The 20,414-nt window shown below is 40.8% G+C and overlaps 1 protein-coding gene across 1 annotated transcript; it reads right to left on the bottom strand.

The window, feature by feature from the left end:
* Window positions 1–14,593: 14,593 nt before the first annotated feature.
* LOC122749418 (40S ribosomal protein SA-like) lies at window positions 14,594–15,538 on the bottom strand. Its single transcript, XM_043995787.1, has one exon. The coding sequence runs from the start codon at window positions 15,536–15,538 to the stop codon at window positions 14,669–14,671; it is 870 nt and encodes a 289-aa protein (XP_043851722.1). The 3' UTR covers window positions 14,594–14,668.
* Between the last annotated feature and the right edge of the window lie 4,876 nt (window positions 15,539–20,414).

Below are 20,414 nucleotides of genomic sequence, written 5' to 3' on the forward strand. Positions count from 1 at the left end.
GAGGCAAACAGGGTTAAGTGACTTGCCCAGGGTCACATAGCTAGTAAATATCTGATTTGAACTTGGGAACAGAGTCTTCCTAACTCCAGGATTGGTGCTCTATCCACTGTGCCACCTAGATACCCCTAGTTGGTGCCAGATCCCTTCCCCTAAATGTTTGAGGAAGCAATCACAATAAATCTGAATACACACACACACACACACACACACACACACACACACACACACACACACGCCAGCTTCTGGTAATTACCAGAGATAGAGAGATAATTAGGGAGCCTATGTGAGGGACTATGTGTTCCCAAGTTTCCCAAACCATAGGAAGCTCAGTGGGTACTACACATCTCAGATACTGGGGGAGAGTGTACATCAAACTATGATTGAGGAGAGAGATTTATAAGGTGCATACTTGAAGAAGACTTGTAAAAGGGGATGCCCATCAACTGGAAAATGGTGGAACCAACTGTTGTATATTGCTTTTAATTGAATGAATAATTATTAATAATAAAAATAATTTAATCATAATTTAATATTAACAAACCATCAAAATGGTGAATATAAAGAATTCAGAAAAAACCTGGAAGATATATGAACTGATAACATAGAAATAAGCAGAACAAGGAAAACAATTTACAGAATGGCCTCAATAATGTAATGAAAAACAACTGTGAAAAACTTCAGAATTGTGATCAACAACACAGGGAGCAAGCATAACTTCAGAAAACTGATAATAAAGCATGTCACCCTCCTCTTGGCAGGAAGGTGATGGAACAGAGATGCAAAATGTGAGAGAGATTTTCAGATATGCCATTGTATTTATTTGTTTTGTTTGACTATGTGAGAATATTCCTATATACAGGAATTACAAGCCAGGCTACGTGAACTCCTCAAGGCAGGGGCAACAATAAAGGCTGGCCCCTTGGACTTCTCCTTACATGATTTGAGATCAGGAGACTGTGTATATATTAAAAATTTTCAGCAGACTAGTGGAACTCAACCAACTTGGGAAGGTCCTTTCTAGGTACTGCTAACAACTTCAACTGCCACTAAAATTGGAGAGAAGGCCTTGTGGATCCATTACTCTCATGTAAAACTGGTACTAGCACATGTAGACTTATACTTCCACATGTATTTTGTTCTATTCATCTATCTATTCATCTATCTCTCTATTTTTGAACCAATGAAAGATGGTTTTGATTTCATAATACAATATTAATTCTGGAAGTATTGTTCTCCCATATTCTAAATTGTTTGTTTTTCCAACTGATTATTTGATCAAATTCTATAAAGTATTTCCTTGGTAAATTGGTTGCCATGGCAAGTGTAAATTAATTCTAGAAGTATTATGTTTGTTAAGCTTTAAAAAAGTTGTTATTTGGAATTATTGCATATTGTATATTCTGAGTCAAAGCAGATTCTTATTTTTTGCTATCATCATTATTCTCAGTTGTTAAATCCATATGAGACTTGGATTATGGGAATTTACCATTTGAGACAGTAATTACCTTTATTCTGAGTTATTAGATCAGAGAAGCCAAAATGCCAGCCATGCATGAAAGGATTACATACAAGAGCAGGCACTGAAATGTCACAGAAGGGGAGACACACACAAAGTCTATGTACTGCACTGCCAAGAGAACAGCTATTGGCACGAGTTGAGGTTGGATTCTCTTGGTTTCATTTTCCCCCACATAGCATTGGACAGCCAGGCTATGCTATCATATTCTATGCCTGACTTCAATTCCCCCTCCTATATGCCTGATGCCATGAACATCTCAATCCTATGCATCTGATTAAGCCTGACAGCTTCCCCTCAACATATGAAGTTTGGCAATGCTCATTTCTTTTCTTTCTCTGTCCTTTTATGGTAACCCCATAATTAATCTCAGATGTCATGATGGATACAATGTTGAATTTGGCCTTGACATCTATTACCAGTTATATTAGATTCTTTAATTTCTCATAATGGCATGAGGATAATTAGGCAGATGATGCAAAAAGTGATGAAACAAAGATTGTTAAAATTATTTTCATTATTAATATCACTATTGTCTTCTTAATTTATTCCCCACAGGAGAGTTTACAGTAATATTAACTTTAAAAAAAATAATTTAGGGGCAGCTAGGTGGCACAGTGGATAGAGCACCGGCCCTGGAGTCAGGAGGACCTGAGTTCAAATCCAGCCTTAGACAATTAACACTTACTAGCTGTGTGACCCTAGGCAAGTCACTTAACCCCAATTGCTTCACACACACAAAAAAGAATTCAATTTTTGTTTTTATAATATCTCTAAAAGATTCTGAATTTCCTTAGACATGTTTTTGAGAACTCTCGTTGTTTGATTTGGTTATTGGCAAAGTTATTTAAAGTTGTGTTAAGTTCAATTTTGTAGAAAACTCTCCAGCTGAGACTTTCTAGCTGATCATCAGTATCTGAAACACCTGAGAGACTTTTTTTTTTACAACCACACCTGAGACCATGCCCAGGATCCAGAGCCAGAATCCAGAACTATACCCAGAGGACATCCCAAGAATCATCTGAGAAAAGATTTCTAAAAGACTTGAATGGACATTTTCCTGTTTTCTTTTTCCCATTGTATACACTATTTGTAATGTCCACCTGCTAAAGGGGAGTGCCCCCTTTAGTTTTTGTCAATGCAATGCTCAATTTCTTTTTTCTTTTTTTTATTCCCTTTATATTGTTAATTATAAGTATATGTAATGTTATTGCTTCATTTAACAAAACTCTTAATGAAGCACAGGGGGGAGTGTGAGAATATTATTACTACCAGAGGCCCCCTGCTATGAGAGCATGAATTGACCTTTCTACGGTTCAGTGTCTCGAAGTTACCTCACATGAACATGAGACACTCTCAACTAATCAGCTTGAAGCATTGTTTGAGGGAGTTGGTGGTGAGAACCTTGTGGGGTGGGCAGCTGAACCAGGAGCGGTTGAGGTAGTTGGGGTTTTCCTATTCTTTCAGAGACACTTGTTCTCTCTTTGTTAACCTCTAATGTATTTTAATAAATGTTTAATACCTAAACTGTTAAACTGTTGCCCTAGTTAGCTTTCCCCACAAGGGGACAGATAGGGTAACCACATATATTTAGTTTTACCTGTCACAACTATAAACATTTGGAAGAAGGAAAGACTTCTTTTGCTGAGGAGAATGATTGAGTTAATGGAAAGCAATGCAGGTTCCAAAAATAGGGGACACCAATTAAAAATATATACAGGGGATGGGACAGCTAGGTGGCACAGTGGATAGAGCACCAGCCCAGGAGTCAGGAGTACCTGAGTTCAAATCCAGCCTCAGACACTTAACACTTACTAGCTGTGTGACCCTGGGCAAGTCACTTAACCCCAATTGCCTCACTTTAAATATAGATAGATAGATAGATAGATAGATAGATAGATAGATAGATAGATAGATAGATAGATAGATAGATATACATATACACAGGGGAAAAAAGTTCAGAAGGGGACACGAACAGGACAATTTTGTTAATACCTTATTTAAATATACAGATTAAAAAATAAACTGTACATAACAGATGTCCACCATTTCATATACAGTTCTCACTTGTATTGTCTGAATATTGGAATATTTAAGTTAGTTGATGATTAGTAAACTTATAACAGTAGATAAGGAATAGAGACCAGCCCTGTGATTTCAGTGGTATGGGGAATTCCTGGATGAAAAAATTCCTTTACCAGTGCAGGTACCTTCTCTGAAACTTTTGTTTTGGTTTTTGTTGTGTTATTATTATTTTAATTCTGAATTTAACAAACATTAAATAAAATGGGCATTTTCAAATATATAATATAACAAAAGAAGAGGATTGTATATGAAACTGTGGACCTCTTATCTGTAACTTGTTTTTTTATAATGTAATATAATAATAAATTCAACAATTAACTATCAAAGTTGTCCTATTTGTCTGTGATTCTGGCCTTTCTATTCTTTTCTGTTCATTTTTAAGATGCTTCAAAGATTTTCAATTGATATATGGTCAAAGGATATAAAAAGACAATTTTCACAGAAGAAATCCAAGCTATCAATAGCCAAATGGAAAAAGTGCTCTAAATTACAAATAATTAAAGAATGTAAATTCAAACAACTCTAAACTGCCACCTCACACCCATTAGATTGGCAAAGTTGACAAATATGGAAAATGATACATACTGGAAAACATGTGGGAAAACAAGTACTTTAATGATTGTTGTTAGAGCTGTGAAGTGGTCCAACCATTCTGGAAAGCAATTTGGAATTATATCCCAAAAAGATATTAAATTGAGTATACCCTTTGATCCAGCAATATTGCTACTAAATCTATACCCCAATGAGATAAAAAAGAGGAAAAAAGTATTACATTACAAAAAATTTATAGCAACTTTTTCTGTGGTAGCAAAGAAAAGCACGGGAAGACTTGAGTGAACTGATGTAAAACAAAGTAAGCGGAACCAGGAGTACATTTTATACAATAACAACAATATTTGGAGGGGGGGGGCAATGAGGGTTAAGTGACTTGCCCAGGGTGACACAGATAGTGTCAAGTGTCTGAGGCTAGTTTTGAATTCAGGTCCTGCTGAATGCAGGTATGGATTCTTTATCTACTGTGCCACCTAGCTGCCCCCAATATCAACATTTCAAAGATAATCAACTTTGAAAGATTTAGTAACTGATCAATGCAATGACCAGTCAAAATTCCGATTCATGATGAAACATGCTATCTACTGAGAGAGAGAGAGAGAGAGAGAGCTGATGGATTCAAAGGACGGACTGAAACAAATGTTCTTTTCTTCCTTCCTTTCCTTCTTTTTTCTTGGGGGAGGATGGTGAGGGGAGATATGGCTAATGAGGGTATTTGTTTTGATTGACTTTACATATTTTTAAAGGATTTAGTTTTTCTTGCCTTCTCAGATTTCCTTTTGCAAACTGCAACATCAGACAGCAGCCATAACCAGTGAAAAGAGTCCAGCCACAATAGAGACCATGACCATCATAGGAACAAGAATGTTATTGTGTGGGTATGGGTGATCCACAGGCCATATCTCAAAAGTCCTAGAAGATATACAGGAGGGAAGAAGTATGAGCATGTATGCACCCCACGGAGACAGGGTATTTACCAAATACCAAATTGCCAAAGGGTAATTACCCTTTGGAGATATAGCAATTGAGATGATGTTTTTTGTTTGGTTGTTTTTTTTTTATTTTAGTGAGGCAATTGGGGTTAAGTGACTTGCCCAGGGTCACACAGCTAGTAAGTGTTAAGTGTCTGAGGCTGGATTTGAACTCAGGTACTCCTGACCCCAGGGCCGGTGCTCTATCCACTGCGCCATCTAGCTGCCCCTGACATGATGTTTTACAAGGACTAGAAGCAGGGCTTGCAGGCACTGGAGCCAGGTGGGCACAAGGCCCTACTCCTCAGGGTTCAGTCCAAGTTGCATGAGCAGGCAACATCTGGCTTTAAGGCAGTTACATTGCAGAAGTCCCTACTAAGGATGATTCCAGAGACCAAAAGCCACAGGATCAGGTATTCCATTCTTCAGCACCTTTGGGGTAGCCTTGCTGGAGAATGCCTCAGACCATCTACACTAAATGAAGTGAATGGAGACAAAGGTGCATAAAATGCAGCAGAACTAATAGCTGCTGGAGCTGACAGGTGCTGAACCCCTTTTAATAATTCTTTATATTGGTTGGTATCTTCTGCTTGCTCATATTTTCAGGCTTAGTCACTGTGTCAAGATGAGTTTCTGTCTCCTGATGTCCTTTTGGATGCAGTGGTCAGTGCTACTTGGTACTGACCTGGGTTTCTGTGCTACTCTTGACCTCCCAAGGTATGTCTACATTAACAGCATTGATAGGTTTTAGGCCTCCCTGGATCTTTGAGATTCAGAGCCTTGGAATTTAGGGTTCTCTATGGCATCTTAGGACAGAGTGCTAAGGATTTCAAAGCCTCTGGACCAAGAGTACAATGTGAGATCTACTATGCCTATACTGTTCTCTGATGCTCAGAGCTCCTGACATCCAGGCTATAGGTTTCCAACTTTGGACCTTTCTCCTGGAAGCTCCCCCAGCGTCTTGATACAGAGTCTTTTGGTCTACAGATATTTCTGGTCACACTAGGAGAAGTTTGCCTTCATTGGTGATGACATTCTAGTGTGCTGTCTTTCCTGTTGGCTTGGCTTCTGGCTGACTTTTTGTACCATTCTGAGATGAATAAAGTAGTTTCTCATTGGATTTCTTGATCATTATTTCATCATCATTTCATGCTATTTTTCAGGTTTTCTGGAGTAGGTGTATGGAAGCTGAGCTGCCTACCTTCATTCGAGCATCCATCTTGGTCAAAAATCTTCATCTTCATTTGTCGTAAGCCTTTGTAGTGAGTGTGCTCTGGTTTACTATCCCAGTGCCAGGTTGTTATATCTCCTCCTCAGCATTCTAGGAGTACCCTGAGAGGTCAGGGGTATCTCTTCTCTACTGTTCTTCTGACATTTTGAAACTCACAAGATCAGACTCTCAAATCCTTTTAGCTAAAATGGAAAAGGATAAACACAAGGCCCATGCATGTGGTCATGTGTTGACCTCAGTGGAGGAGCCCAAGGCTTGTCTCCTTCCAGCATTGTGTCCAACCAGATGCAATTAGCAAAGAAGTCCAACCAGGAACACTAGGAGAGAACAGCCCAGGAGAATGGCTGAGACTTTGGTCAGATGTCTTTTGAAGGCAGTTCTGACCATGTAACCAATTGAAAAGTCTTTTTCCAATGCAAATCAAAACAGCTCTGAGGTACCACCTCACATCTATCAGATTGGCTATTATGACAGAAAAGGATAATGACAAATGTTGGAGAAGATGTGAGAAAATTGGAACACTAATGCATTGTTGGTGGAGTTGTGAACTGATCCAACCATTCTGGAGAACGATTTGGAACTATGCCCAAAGGACTATAAAACTACATACCCTTTGACCCAGCAATACTACTATTAGATCTGTATCCCAAATAGATCAAAGAAAAGGGAAAAGGACCCACATGTACAAAAATATCTGTAGCTGCTTTTTTTGTGGTAGCAAAGAATTGGAAATTCAGGAGATGCCCATCCATTGGAGAATAGTTGAACAAGTTGTGGTATATGAATGTAATGGAATACCATTGTGCCGTAAGAAATGATGAGCAGGCAGATTTCAGAAAAATCTGGAAAGACTTAAGTAGACTGATGCTGCATGAAGTGAGCAGAACCAGGAGAACAATATCAGTAACATTATGTGATCATCAACTATGAAAGACTTAGCTCTTCACAGTAATACAATGTTCCAAGATATTTCCAAAAGACTCATGAGGGAAAATGCTATCCACATCCAAAGAAAGAGCTATGGAGTCTGAATACAGATAAAAGCTTTCTATTTTCTCTTTTAAATTTGTTTCTTTCTTGTCTTTTTTTTCCTTTTGTTCTGATTCTTCTTTCACAACATGACTAATGTTGAAATATGTTTAACATGATCGAGCATACATAACTTGAACCAGATTGCTTGCTATCATAGGGAGAGGGGGCGGGAAGGCAGAGAGGGAGAAAAAATTCAGAACCCCAAATCTTACAAAAATGAATGTTGAAAACTTTACATGTAATTGGAAAAAATAAAATACTTTTTTAAGTGGAGGGGGTGGGGGAGGAGAAAAGAAAAGCCTTCTCCTAACCACATGGTTAGCAAAGCAGAACCAATTACAGAATGTCTATATATGCTCCAAAGTCTCTTCAAGGAAATTGGAAGCAGGCTCCCCAATCTTTTTCATGTGGGGAGTATTAGATTTATAAGCTCCTTGGGGCAGTTCTTATCATAGTATCTGGCACATAGTAGGTGCTTACTAAAGTTAATTGATTTATTGAAGAGTATCATCAGAGGCAATCTGATTAGACTTTCTTTTATACTTTGTCACCACAGTCCGTGGTCTCAATCCAGTGAAGTTTCTCAGAGGTTCAAGGAACCTTTTATTCTTTCACCTAAACTAGCAAATCTATCTTTAACTCACTGTAGTGACCTATTACCATCTGCCTCTTCTCTCTCCTGAATGTGGTACTGCATCAAAGAAGGTGCTGTGCCCTATGAACAAAAGTCAAATTTCAGTAGCTCAAAAGAAACATGAGATGCACAAATTTAGAGACATCGCCATCCCAAATGGTAGAGCCTTCTAAATTCCTATTGTTCTGATCAGACATAGTTAGACACATCATACGATGACCCCAGCGTCATGATGCCATTTTGGTCCTTTTCCAGTATGAAGGACAACAATTACCTCCAATTCAAATCAACAAGTTCTACTAAATTCAGAGATTTAGAGTTAAACCTTCACTTTCTTCCCCATTATGTTTCCGCCCTCCCTACTTCCCCCAGGATAGACAGAAGTGTAATTCAAATTACCTTGGGCTGTTCCCCAAAATAGCTAAAAAGGAGGGTGAGGAGTCCCTCTCCACACGCTGGGGAGGGAGAGAGTTGTCCCTGCTGCATAATTATAGAATGAGAAGAATTACAGAATCCTGGAATCTCAGAACTGGAAGGGATACCAGGCAACCCCTACATGATGCTCCAAATTCTCTCTGCAGTGTTGTTAACAAGTGGTTATCCAGCCTCCCCTTGAACGCCTCTAATGACCGGAAGTTTAGTCTTCTGGAGTGAAATCCATTCCATTTTGGGAGAATTGTCATTGTTAGGAAGTACCATTCCTCTGGGATTTCATTTCTTCTAGTTCTACCCCTTGTAGTTATACGAAACAAGTCTAATCACTCTTTTGTGTGACACTTCTTTGAATATGTGAAGACAAAAATCATGTCTTCCCTCAGCCTTCTCTTTTTCAGGTTAAACATTCCTAGTTCTTCCAACTGATCACTCTATGACATGGCCCACCATCCTTGGTAATTTGATTGAGACAGGCTACCGATTCTCAATGGCAATATCATTCCTAAATGTAGTACCTATACCATAATAATAGCTCAAATCTATATGGTGCTTAAGAGTTTACCAAGAACTTTCCTCACAACAACCCAAGTAACCTTATCTCTATTTTGCAGAAGAAACTAAGGCACAAGGAGGTCAAGTGATTTGCACAGGATCACACAGTTGGTAAGTAAAATGAGGTTGGTCTCATTGAAACTTATTGTCCTTTCCAAAACTCTAAATCCGCTATCTTAAGTGTCAGAACTAGGACTAATTTCTAATTTATCCTCTATGAATATATCTTGTTTGTATATAGTTGTTTGCATGTTGTCTCTTCTCCCTCCCCCCATTATAAGTTCCTTGAAAGCAGGGACAAGTTAGTTTTTTTAACTTTTTTTTTGGTGGGGCAATTGGGGTTAAGTGACTTGCCCAGGGTCACACAGCTAGTAAGTGTTAAGGGTCTGAGGCTGGATTTGAACTCAGGTCCTCCTGAATCCAGGGCCGGTGCTCTATCTACTGCACCACCTAGCTGCCCTGACAAGTTAGTTTTGATGGAGATTTTGGTGTTTTGTTTTATTTTTTGCCTTTCTTTGTAACCCCAGTGCTTAGAACAACCCTGGCACATAGTAGGTGCTTAATAAATGTTTGACCTGACTTGGCCCAAAGTCTCCCAACTCCACATCCAGCTTTCTCCCCATGACATCATGCTGCCTCTACAATCCCTGTCCCAGAGCTATTCACATCTCTAACTGTGGAATGAAAACCTTTGCAGCATTAAAAGGAGGTACTGTGGTATACTGTAGTGGAAAGCACTTGACTTAAAAAGACCTGGATTTGAGTCCCAAACTCTATTAACTCAGGCCATGAACATAGGCAAGTGATAACATAATGTATCTGAGTCAAAGTTTCTTCTGAGGATCCATCAAGTGAACAGATATTAAATGAAGGGTTTTGTAACCACCAGTCTGGTTTTCAGAGCTAAGTCTGAGACTGGGGGTCAGGATTCAGTAGGAGGTCAGGACTCACTCAGTCTGCACCTAGTATAAAGGCTTCATCTGAGGTTAGAGTCCAGTTTTTTAAAGACACCAGTGTTCAAAGACTGAGATCAAGGCTTGATATGGAGTCAGGGTTGCTATTTAGGCTAGAGTCACAATCAGGTTTCAGTCTGAAGATTGGGGAAGGGGATCACACTGGTGTCAGGGGTCTATAAAGTGTCTGCTAGAATTGAAAGGAACCAGGGAATGAGTGTGAACCAGTTTCCCCATATGCTTTGGTTTTTATTTTAAAAGAACTAGGCTAGGGGCAGCTAGGTGGCGCAGTGGATAGAGCACCGGCCCTGGAGTCAGGAGTACCTGAGTTCAAATCCTGTCTCAGACACTTGACACTTACTAGCTGTGTGACCCTGGGCAAGTCACTTAACCCCCATTGCCTCACACACAAAAAAAAATAAATTAAAAAAAAGAACTAGGCTAGGGGGAGAGCCCCTAGGAAGGACTCAAGAACAAAAATGAGGCTCATACTCAACAAAAAGAAAACTCAACCCTCAGTGGAGGCAGTTGCTGTTTGTTCCCTAAAAAATGATGATGGGAATATGCAGGTAATGTCAGGTAATGTCCAGTAGAGATAAGAGTAAGAAGAAATGAGTCATCAAGTATCATTGTACACAGACAGTTAACTGTTGACCTGATAAAAGTAAAGAGTTCTGAATTCTCAAGGGCATGAATCCGGGATGGAATAGAAATGGCCCAACACTTGCCAAATGATATCACAATTATTTACTCCAATGGATTGTCATGGACGAAAGCAATATTGCTCTTATTGAAGAAGTAGATTGTAAGTTTGGAGAAAATATCTCATCCAGAAAAATAACCTTAGAGGTAAAAAAACAAAACAAAACAGAGGTACAGGTTTGTGTACACAGAAACCTTCAGACTGGCAAGGACAGGATGAACCTTACTGATTTCTATCTTGAAGGAGGCTTTTGCTATCTTAGAGATCTCTTGTCCCACTGGGATATTCTGATGAAATTAACTACAGAGAAAAAATCCCCACTAGAACAAACCTGAACCTGGCAACTCCTGAGACCCCAAGGTTAACACATTCTCCTCAAAATCACCTCACATCTTGTCCCTATTACTCACCCTCCCAAATAAGGAAAGGGGCTGAGCAGCCTCACCTAATAGAGTTCTTTTTTCTGCCTTTGATGCCGCCCTAAGGCTGTGTAAAGCCCTGTATATGTGTGTGTATCCCTTTGTTCAGCACATTGTTATCCACCTAGCAACTTCTCTTTAGTTGATGCTAATTAAATTTTTTATCTTATAGCCTAACCTTCAGACTTATTGTTGTTGTTCAGTTGGTTTACTCATGTCCTAACTCTTTGGGACCCCTTTTGGGGTTTTCTTGGCAAAGATATTGGAGTGGTTTTGTCATTTCCTTCTCCAGCTCATTTTACAGATGAAGAAAGTGAGGCAAGTGACTTGCTCAGGGTCACACAGCTAGGAAGTGTCTGAGCCTGGATTGAACTTCAGTCTTCCTGTCTCCAGGCCCAGAGCTCTATCCTCTTGGCCACCCAGACTTAATGATGTCTAATCAATAAGAACCAAGGTGGGAGGAATTACTCTCCAGGGGGATCTTACGACTTCTAAATTGAGAAATTCCCTAACATCATATAAAATATTCCCTTAGTAGTTTGATAAAGCACTGAATAAATAAATTGATTTAGGTAGTATTGTTTTTATTGACTCAAACCTATCCATGATCAATTATTATTGTTATTTGTCCTTCATTCTCAAAGAGGACCGTCACATGATGTCATGACTTGCAGTGAATAGAATTTAAGTGAGGGAAGGCTATGCAAGGTCACCAACCTCACTCTCTCCTCTAAAGCCATCTGAGTCCAATGGCAAGACATATATCAAGACTACTGGAGATGACCCCAGATGTTTAAGGCAATTGGGGTTAAGTGACTTTCCCAGGGAGATTTGAACTCAGGTCCTCCCAACTTCAGGGCCAGTGTTCTATCTACTGCACCACCTATCTGCCCTGTATGTGCTCAACCTATCCATAACCAATTAATGTTTCTCCAATTATTTAGGTCTATCTTTATTTCTAAGTGTATTATAGTTGGATTCATATTTTCCTGGACGCATCTTAGTACAAAAATCACCAAATACCTTATAGCTTCTGTAGTTATTTTGAATCAAGTGTCTCTTTCTAGTTCTTCCTGCTAGGTTTTGTTGGTAAAATGTTGCTAACCATTTATGTCGATTTTCTCCCCTGAAACTTGGCTGAATTCATTAATAATTTAAATTATCTTGGGTTGACATTTTAGGGTTTTCTAAATAAATCTTCAAGATTCTAAGTATCAACTGCAAGACAGTGATCTCGTAATTGCCAAATGTAATAGTCGTTTTTTTGTCCTCATCTTTCTCTTCCTCTGTCCTGCATTTGACACTACTGGTCTCTTCTGTTTCTCTCCCTACTTGTAATGGTTCCTTCTCAGTTTTCATAGTTAGTCTATTGTCCATATTCATGCTCCCTAACTGTGAATGTTCCCAAAGGTTCTGTTTTAGACTCCCTACTCTTCTCTTTTTACACTATCTCTCAGTGACTTTGGCAACTCCCACTAGTTTAATTATAACTTCTATGCATATGACTCCCAAATCTAGCCCTAGTCTCTCCCTCGAACTTCAGTTCTCCATTACCAATTATCATTAGACATTTCAAAACAGATTACCAAAAAATAAGTTACAGGGGCAGTTAGGTGGCACAGTGGATAAAGCACCGGTCCTGGATTTAGGAGGACCTGAGTTCAAATGTGACCTCAGACACTTGACACTTACTAGCTGTGTGACCCTGGGCAAGTCACTTAACCCTCATTGCCCCCCCGCAAAAAATTACACCATCTCAAACTCAACATGTCCAAACATCTTTCCCACCTCTCTTCTGAATTTTCTTAATTCAAAGTCACCAACATCCTTCCCTTCTCCCAGATTTGTAATCTCAGCATTATCCTCAACTCCTCACTCTCTCTCACCCTGCTCAGTTGCCAAATCTCTCCATTTCTATATCCACAACATATCTCATATCTGACCCTTCTTTCTGCTCACACAGATATCACCTTAATTTAGTCCTTCATCACTTCTTGCCTAAATTACAGCAATGACTCCTGAATAAGTCTTACTGCCTCAACTCTATCTCCCACTCTATGACATCCTCCACAGTGCAGCCAAAGTAATTTTTTCTAGGTGAAGCTCTAATCTTGTCACTCCTCTAATCAATCAACTCCAGTGACTTTCTATTACCTCAAGGATCTAACACCAACTCTTCTGTTTAACTAGGTCTCAACCTATCTTTCTACCTTCATTAGATAATACTTCCCCTCAGTCTATGATCTGATCCAACCAAACTAGCTCGCTCTCTCTCTCTCTCTCTCTCTCTCTCTCCTTTTTCCTCCTACATGACACTTCATCTCCCATTTCTGACTCTTTTTACTGTATATTTCCCATGCTTGGAATGCATTCCCTCTTTACCTCAGCCTCATAGAGTCCTTTTCCTCTAAGATGCACCATCTCCTACATAAAGTTTTTCCTGGTTGTTCCTCCAACTGCTATTGCCCTCCCTCCCAAATTACCTTGTGTTTAACTACTATGTATTTTTTTTTTGGTGAGGCAGTTGTGGTTAAGTGACTTGCCCAGGGTCACACAGCTAGTAAGTGTCAAGTGTCTGAGACTGGATTCAAACTCAGGTCCTCCTGAATCCAGGGTCAGTGCTCTATCCACTGTGCCACCTAGCTTCCCCTACTACTGTATATTTATTCTCTTGTATTTTTTGTATTTGTATTTTTTTTTTGGTTTTGTATTTTTTTCTTCATAAGTTCCCATATGTGCCTGTTATACATGATGAAGCAGCCTTACTCCTTACCAAGACTCATTGCTCCACTTGTTCAAATGATTCCATTCCATCCTGATTATTTCAACAGATTGACCCCTCTGTTATCGCCACTCTTTCATTTATTTTCAGGCTTTCCCTCTCTGCTGGCTCCTTCCTACTACCTACAAGTATACCATACCTATGTTCCTCCTATCATGAAAACAACCCTCATTTCAGCCTCCCATTCCCGCTATCATCATCCTATATCTCTTATGCCTTTGTAGCTAAATTCCTCAAGAAATCCATCTACAATAGGTGCCTTCACTTCCTCTCTTCCCGCTTTCTTCTTAACCCTTTACAATCTGGCTTCTGACTTTATCATTCTACTGTAACTGCTCTCTCCAAAGTTACTACTGATCTCCAGCAGCCAAATACAATGACCTCCTTCTCCTTGACCTCTTGGCAGCCTTTGATGGCACTGATCACTCTCTCCTTGATCCTTTCTTCTCTCTAGGTTTTCAGGACACTGCTCTCTCCCGGTTTTCTTCCTACCTATCTGACCATTCCTTCTCTGTCTTCTTTGCAGCTTCCTCCTCCAGATCAGGTCCTCTAGCCATAGGTGTCCCTTAGGGTTCTATCCTTGGCCCTCTTTTCCTTCTCTATTATTTCACTTGGTGATGTCGTCAGCTCCTATGAATTTAATTGCCATCTGGATGCTGATGATTCTCAGATCTCCCTGTTCTGCCTCTATTTCTCTGCTGACCTTCAATTTCACAACTCCAACTGCCTTTTTTTTTAAGAAATCAAGATTTATTTTCCTTCAAGAATCTTTTCCTTCTCTATTAGAGCACCTGGGATAAAATTTAGGACCACTCTGTGGTAGTCCCTACCCACTCAGTGGCCTGAGCAGTAGGATCCGCAGACCAGTCCTCGGTAGCAGGCTGAGCACTCCAGTCTTCAGTAGGGAACTGCTGAATGGGCACAGATGGCACCTGCACTCCTTCAGACCAATCAGCCACCTCTGGTTGAGCAGCAGTGAATTCTGGGGCAGGGGCAGTCCATTCACCCTGAAATTCCTCCTTTGTCACTGCCTTCTCAGCTGCGGCCTGCTCTTCCTTCTCAATCTCCTCTGGATCCCTGTAGAAGTAAAGATCAGGCATCACTTCCCACGGGTGTTCATGGGAGATGGTACCACCCATACGTAGGACTTCATGGGCCAGCATCCACCACATCAGACCCACAGAGTGAGCTCCCTTGTTGTTGCATGGAATGGCAATGTCCACATAGCGAAGTGGAGAATCTGTGTTGCACAATGCAATGGTTGGGAGGTTAACATATGATGCTTCAGTCAGAGGCTGGTGATCTGCCCGAGGATCAGTGACCACCAAGAGACGAGGTTCCCGGTTAGTGAAGGTGCCCGGAGTGAAACATCCAGCAATAGGTGTAGTGCCAGTGGCAGCAGCAAATTTCAGAACAGCTCGCTGGCCAGTGTTCCTGGATGAGATAACACTAACATCAGCAGGGTTTTCAATGGCAACAATGGCTCGAGCGGCGAGCAGAAGCTTTTCCCAAGTTCTCTTCAAATGAATGATGTAGATGCCATCACTCTTCCTTTTGTAGATGTACTGTTCCATCTGGAAGTCCAAATTAGTGCCACCCAAATGGGTTCCTGCAGCGAGGAATTTGAGGACATTCTCTTCCTTCATCTGCAAGACATCCAGGGCTCCGGACATTATGGAAGTTTCCCTTTAAAGTTACGACGGAAACTGAGTACAACGCCGTATGGACCCCTCTTCTGGGTAGCGCAGAAAGCTCCAACTGCCTTTTGGACATCTTAAGCTGGATATCTGGCAGATATCTTAAACTCAATATGTCCAAAACAGGACTCATTATCTTTCCCCTTAAGCCTTCCCCCATGCACATTTGCTATTAGCATAGAGGACAACACCATCCTCTCAGTCCCCACATATCGAAGCTGCTGCTGTTAAGACCTGCCAATTTCACCTTTGCAGCTTCTCTTGAATATTCCTCCTTCTCTCCTCTGACATTGCCACCACTCTGGTGCAGGTCCTCATCACCTCAAGCCTTGATTACTGAAATAGCCTGCTAGGAGATTAGCCTGCCTCAAGTCTTTCCTCACTCCAATTCATTCTTCATTTAGTCCCTAAAGTGATTTTCCTGAAACACATGTCTGATCATGTCATCTCCCCTACTCCATAAAGTCCAGCAGCTTCCTATTTCCTTCAGGAGCAAATCCAAAATGCTGTGGTATTCAAAGGCCTTTAAAACCTAGCCCATTCTACCTTTCGAGTCTTCTTATACCTTATTCCACAATACATACTCTTTGATCCAGTGACACTGGCCTTCTGTCTGTTCCACAGACAAGACGCTCTCTTGGTTCTAGGCATTTTCTCTGGCTGTCTTCCATGATAAGAACACTCTCTCTCTTGTCTGACTACTGACCTCCCTGGATTTCTTTATATCCCAAATAAAAGCCTGCCTTCTACAGGATACCACCTCTAAAACCTCTTAATTCCAGTACTTTCCCTCTTTAAATAATTTCCTATTTATCCTGTCTAAAGCTTCCTTTGTACATATCTGTTTGCATGTTGTCCCCCCACCCCCAATTAGATTGTAAGCTCCTTGAGGGCAGAAACTTTGTCTTTTGCCTTTCTTGTATCCCCTACAAATAGCAAAGTGTATGGCACATAGTCTGCACTTAATAAATGTTTATTGATTGATTCTGGTCTTCCCAATTATTTTTTTTTTGTTTTGGGTTTTTTTTGGCAGTGAAATGAGGGTTAAGTGACTTGCCCAGGATCACACAGCTAGTAAGTGTCAGGTGTCTGAGACCGGATTTGAACTCAGGTCCTCCTGAATCCAGGGCAGTGCTTTATTCACAGTGCCACCTAGCTGCCTCTGGCCTTCCCCAATTATAACTTAAGTTCTATTCATTTTACTCTTTGTTTTTGTATCTCTGTATTTTTTAAAATATTGTGTTGTTTTACTGGTGTAAAAAACAAACAATTGCTAGTTCTAATTCCATGCAGTTTAACACCTATGATCCCACGGCCAGAATAAACCACTAGATTATCTGCTTGTTAATCAGCAATTGGGGAGCTAGGTGGCACAGTGGATAGAGCACTGGCTCTGAAGTTGGGAGGACCTAAGTTCAAATCTCACTTCATATGCTTACTAGCTGTGTGACTCTGGGCAAGTCACTTAACCCTAATCACCTTGAACATCGGGGCCATCTCCAGTCATCCTGATATATATCTTGCCACTGGACCCAGTTAGCCCTGGAGGAAAGAGTGAGGTTGGTGGCATAGACCTCCCTCATTTAAATCCTATTATCTACAGGTCATGACATCACCTCCTGCTGTCAAACAAAGGACAGATAACAATAACAACGGCAATTAAAGTAAATTTAAGTGAGATCAAAAGGAAACTTGATTAATGGTATAAAGCCTCTCTATAAGTCCAAAGAATAAGGCTAGTGACAAGATGACAGAGCATAACCAGAAATCCTAAGTACTTTTTGTTGGAATTAAAGTCCAGAGAGGTATTGACACACAGTATTTGTATTTGTATTCTTTGTATTTGTATTTGTATCTCCTAGGACAGTGCCTGACACATAATAGGTGCTTAATAAATAGTTATTGTGGGGCAGCTAGGTGGCGCAGTGGATAAAGCACTGGCCCTGGATTCAGGAGGACCTGAGTTCAAATCCAGCCTCAGACACTTGACACTTACTAGCTGTGTGACCCTGGGCAAGTCACTTAAACCCCCATTGCCCTGCAAAAAAAAAAAAAATTTAAAATAAATAATAAATAGTGATTGATCGATTGACTACTTCCAATCAAAGGCAAGGGTTTCAGAGAAGAAAGTTGGATTTGGAAAATGATTAGTTAGTGAATGAATCAACCAATGAATGAGCATTATCTACTTTATGCTAGCACTGTGCTATGTGTTTGGAACACAGCCCTCACTCTCAAGGAAATGACAAGAAGATGGTATCTGCAAATGGTATCTGGATAACTGGACCATGGCTTAAAATGCATGAATAACAGGCTCCTGGCTCAGAATGGAATGCACTTAACAAAGGCAGATAAGAATGGATTTTTGTGGCATCCAGCACATCTCAATGAAAAGACTTTACCTTGAAAAAGAAGATGAAGGGAGGAAGCTGCCTCTATGTGCAGGGTGGCCCAAAAGTCTTAGTGTAGTTTTAAACTATTAAAACTATTAAAGCTTAAGTTACATTAAGACTTTGAGCTCCCCTCCTCCGTCCACCAATTTAGATACCACTGACAGCAAGAATTTAAGATTAGCAGTAGGAAAATCTAGAAGTACACAGGACTCAAAATTCAAGAAAGGGGCCAGCTACAAAATCTGCACCCTCACTAATATGTACATAAATGCTCAAGGGATATATGATAAATAAGGTCAACTAGAGCTCCTAATGCAAGAAGGCAAATTTGACCTATTAGGTATCACTGAGGCTTGGTGAGATGGCAGGCATGATTGCAATATGGTTCTGTAAGGATATATACAAAAGTGTTATTGTTGTTGTTGTTCAGTTGTGTTTGATTCTCCATGACCCCATTTGGGTGTTGTTGTTTTTTGCAAAGATACTGGAGTGGTTTGCCATTTCTTTCTTCAGATCAATTTACAGATAAAGAAACTGAGGCAGAGGCAGCTAGGTGGCACAGTGGATAGAGCACTGACTCTGGATCCAGGAGGACCTGAGTTCAAATCCGACCTCAGACGCTTGACACTTACTAGATATGTGACCCTGGGCAAGTCACTTACTCCCAATTGCCTCACAAAAACAAAACAAAAGAAAAGAAACTAAGGCAAACAGGGTTAAGTTACTTGCCCAGGGTCACACAGCTAGTCGGTGACTGCAATTGGATTTGAACTCAGGTCTTCCTGACTCCATGCCTGGCTCTTTATCCACTTCCCCACCTAGCTGCCCTATATAAAAGTAATTTTATGTAAAAGTAGTTGGGGAACTTGTGAGAGGAGAGTAGGGGACAAATGAGAGATATTGTAGTGGTAGAATGAACAGGATGTGGAAACTAGCTATGTGGGATGAGGGAGAATGAAGAGTTGAAGATGACCCTAAGGCCGTGCACTTGAATAACTGGAAAGATGCTACTGCCTTTAACAGAAATAGGTGTAATGGAGATTGCACCCCACAGAGCATGTGTGGGAATGGACCTGGAGGCCATCCCAGGTGAACATTAGCTGCCATGTTCTCACAGCAGCCATGTGGCCAGGATGGAAGAAAGGAGAGAAGATGGACAATGCCAACCCCACTTCCTTGCTAAAGGAAAACAAGACTCCAGGAAGAAACTGACATGAGAGGAGAGGCAGACTCCATCATGTCCCTGTCCCCGTCACACTAGAGACCTTGGGGAACTTCTCCCCTTGGACAAGATCTAGGACTCTCTAGTTTGAGCTCCTTCACTCTGTATTGACTGCTGTGTATTCTCCTACGGATTCGGTCTCTGATGTCTCTTTTACTATCAACTCGGATACATAGGATTCTTTGTTAATTGCTACGTGTGTCCATTGTGGAACTGGTATTTGGTGGGAATGGAATCAAATCTTTGATATAAAGCTTGGGGTCTTGCTTCCCCATTAATGGATAATGATCAGAACTTTAACCTGAATCTAAAAATCACATCCCACAAACTAATCATATTTAAGGGAGCAGATACATGTAAGTCTAGCATGGTATTTCCTCTCTGAGGAAAGCAGTGGTCAAGTTTTTGGCCCCAACCTCCTCCTTCCCCTCCTGAAAGGAATTAAAGCCTCTTTTGGAGAAGTCTGGAGAGAGAAGTGGCTAGGGATGTCTGTCCTGCCTTCCTTCAAGTCATATAATTACTTACCCTGCTACCAGGCTGAATTTCTGTCCTTTGTGCCACCTCTCCTACCCCCCAAGATGTGCAGCTAGGAACATGGGATGCCAATGCCACTGATATCCACAAGAGGGCAGAAGGTTCTCTTTTATTTTTCTCCTGCAGCTTCTGGGAAAAGGGAGACAGCTGAACTCGTTCCTAAATGGGGGGACCAGGATCTATGTGTTCTTCTCCTAATCTACCTCCACTCTCATCCCTACTCCCTTAGGATTCTGGTTCCCAGAATGATGACTCCAGGGGCCAGAATACTGCTGCACAGACCCCGTCACCCCCAACAGAAATGTTTGTTGAATAAATAAATAAATGCCTATTACTAGGGGCTCACTGAAACGCTCACCCAGCCCTCATCCTTCTCGCTCAGTCTGGTCCCCCCCCCCACCCCCTTCCAGTTTGTCTTCCAGGATCTATTCTCAGGGCAGCTAGGTGGCGCAGTGGATAGAGCACTGGCCCTGGATTCAGGAGGACCTGAGTTCAAATCCGGCCTCAGACACTTGACACTTACTAGCTGTGTGACCCTGGGCAAGTCACTTAACTCCAATTGCCTCACAACAAACAAACAAACAAAAACATATATCTATTCTCCACAAATGTTTAGTGTATGATTTAACATTTAATTATCTTCTGGTTTTTGTTTTTGTTTTTTTTTGGGGGGGGGCAATGGGGGTTAAGTGACTTGCCCAGG

The sequence above is a fragment of the Dromiciops gliroides genome, chromosome 3 (genome assembly GCF_019393635.1).
Source record: "Dromiciops gliroides isolate mDroGli1 chromosome 3, mDroGli1.pri, whole genome shotgun sequence".
NCBI classification, from domain to species: Eukaryota; Metazoa; Chordata; class Mammalia; order Microbiotheria; family Microbiotheriidae; genus Dromiciops; species Dromiciops gliroides.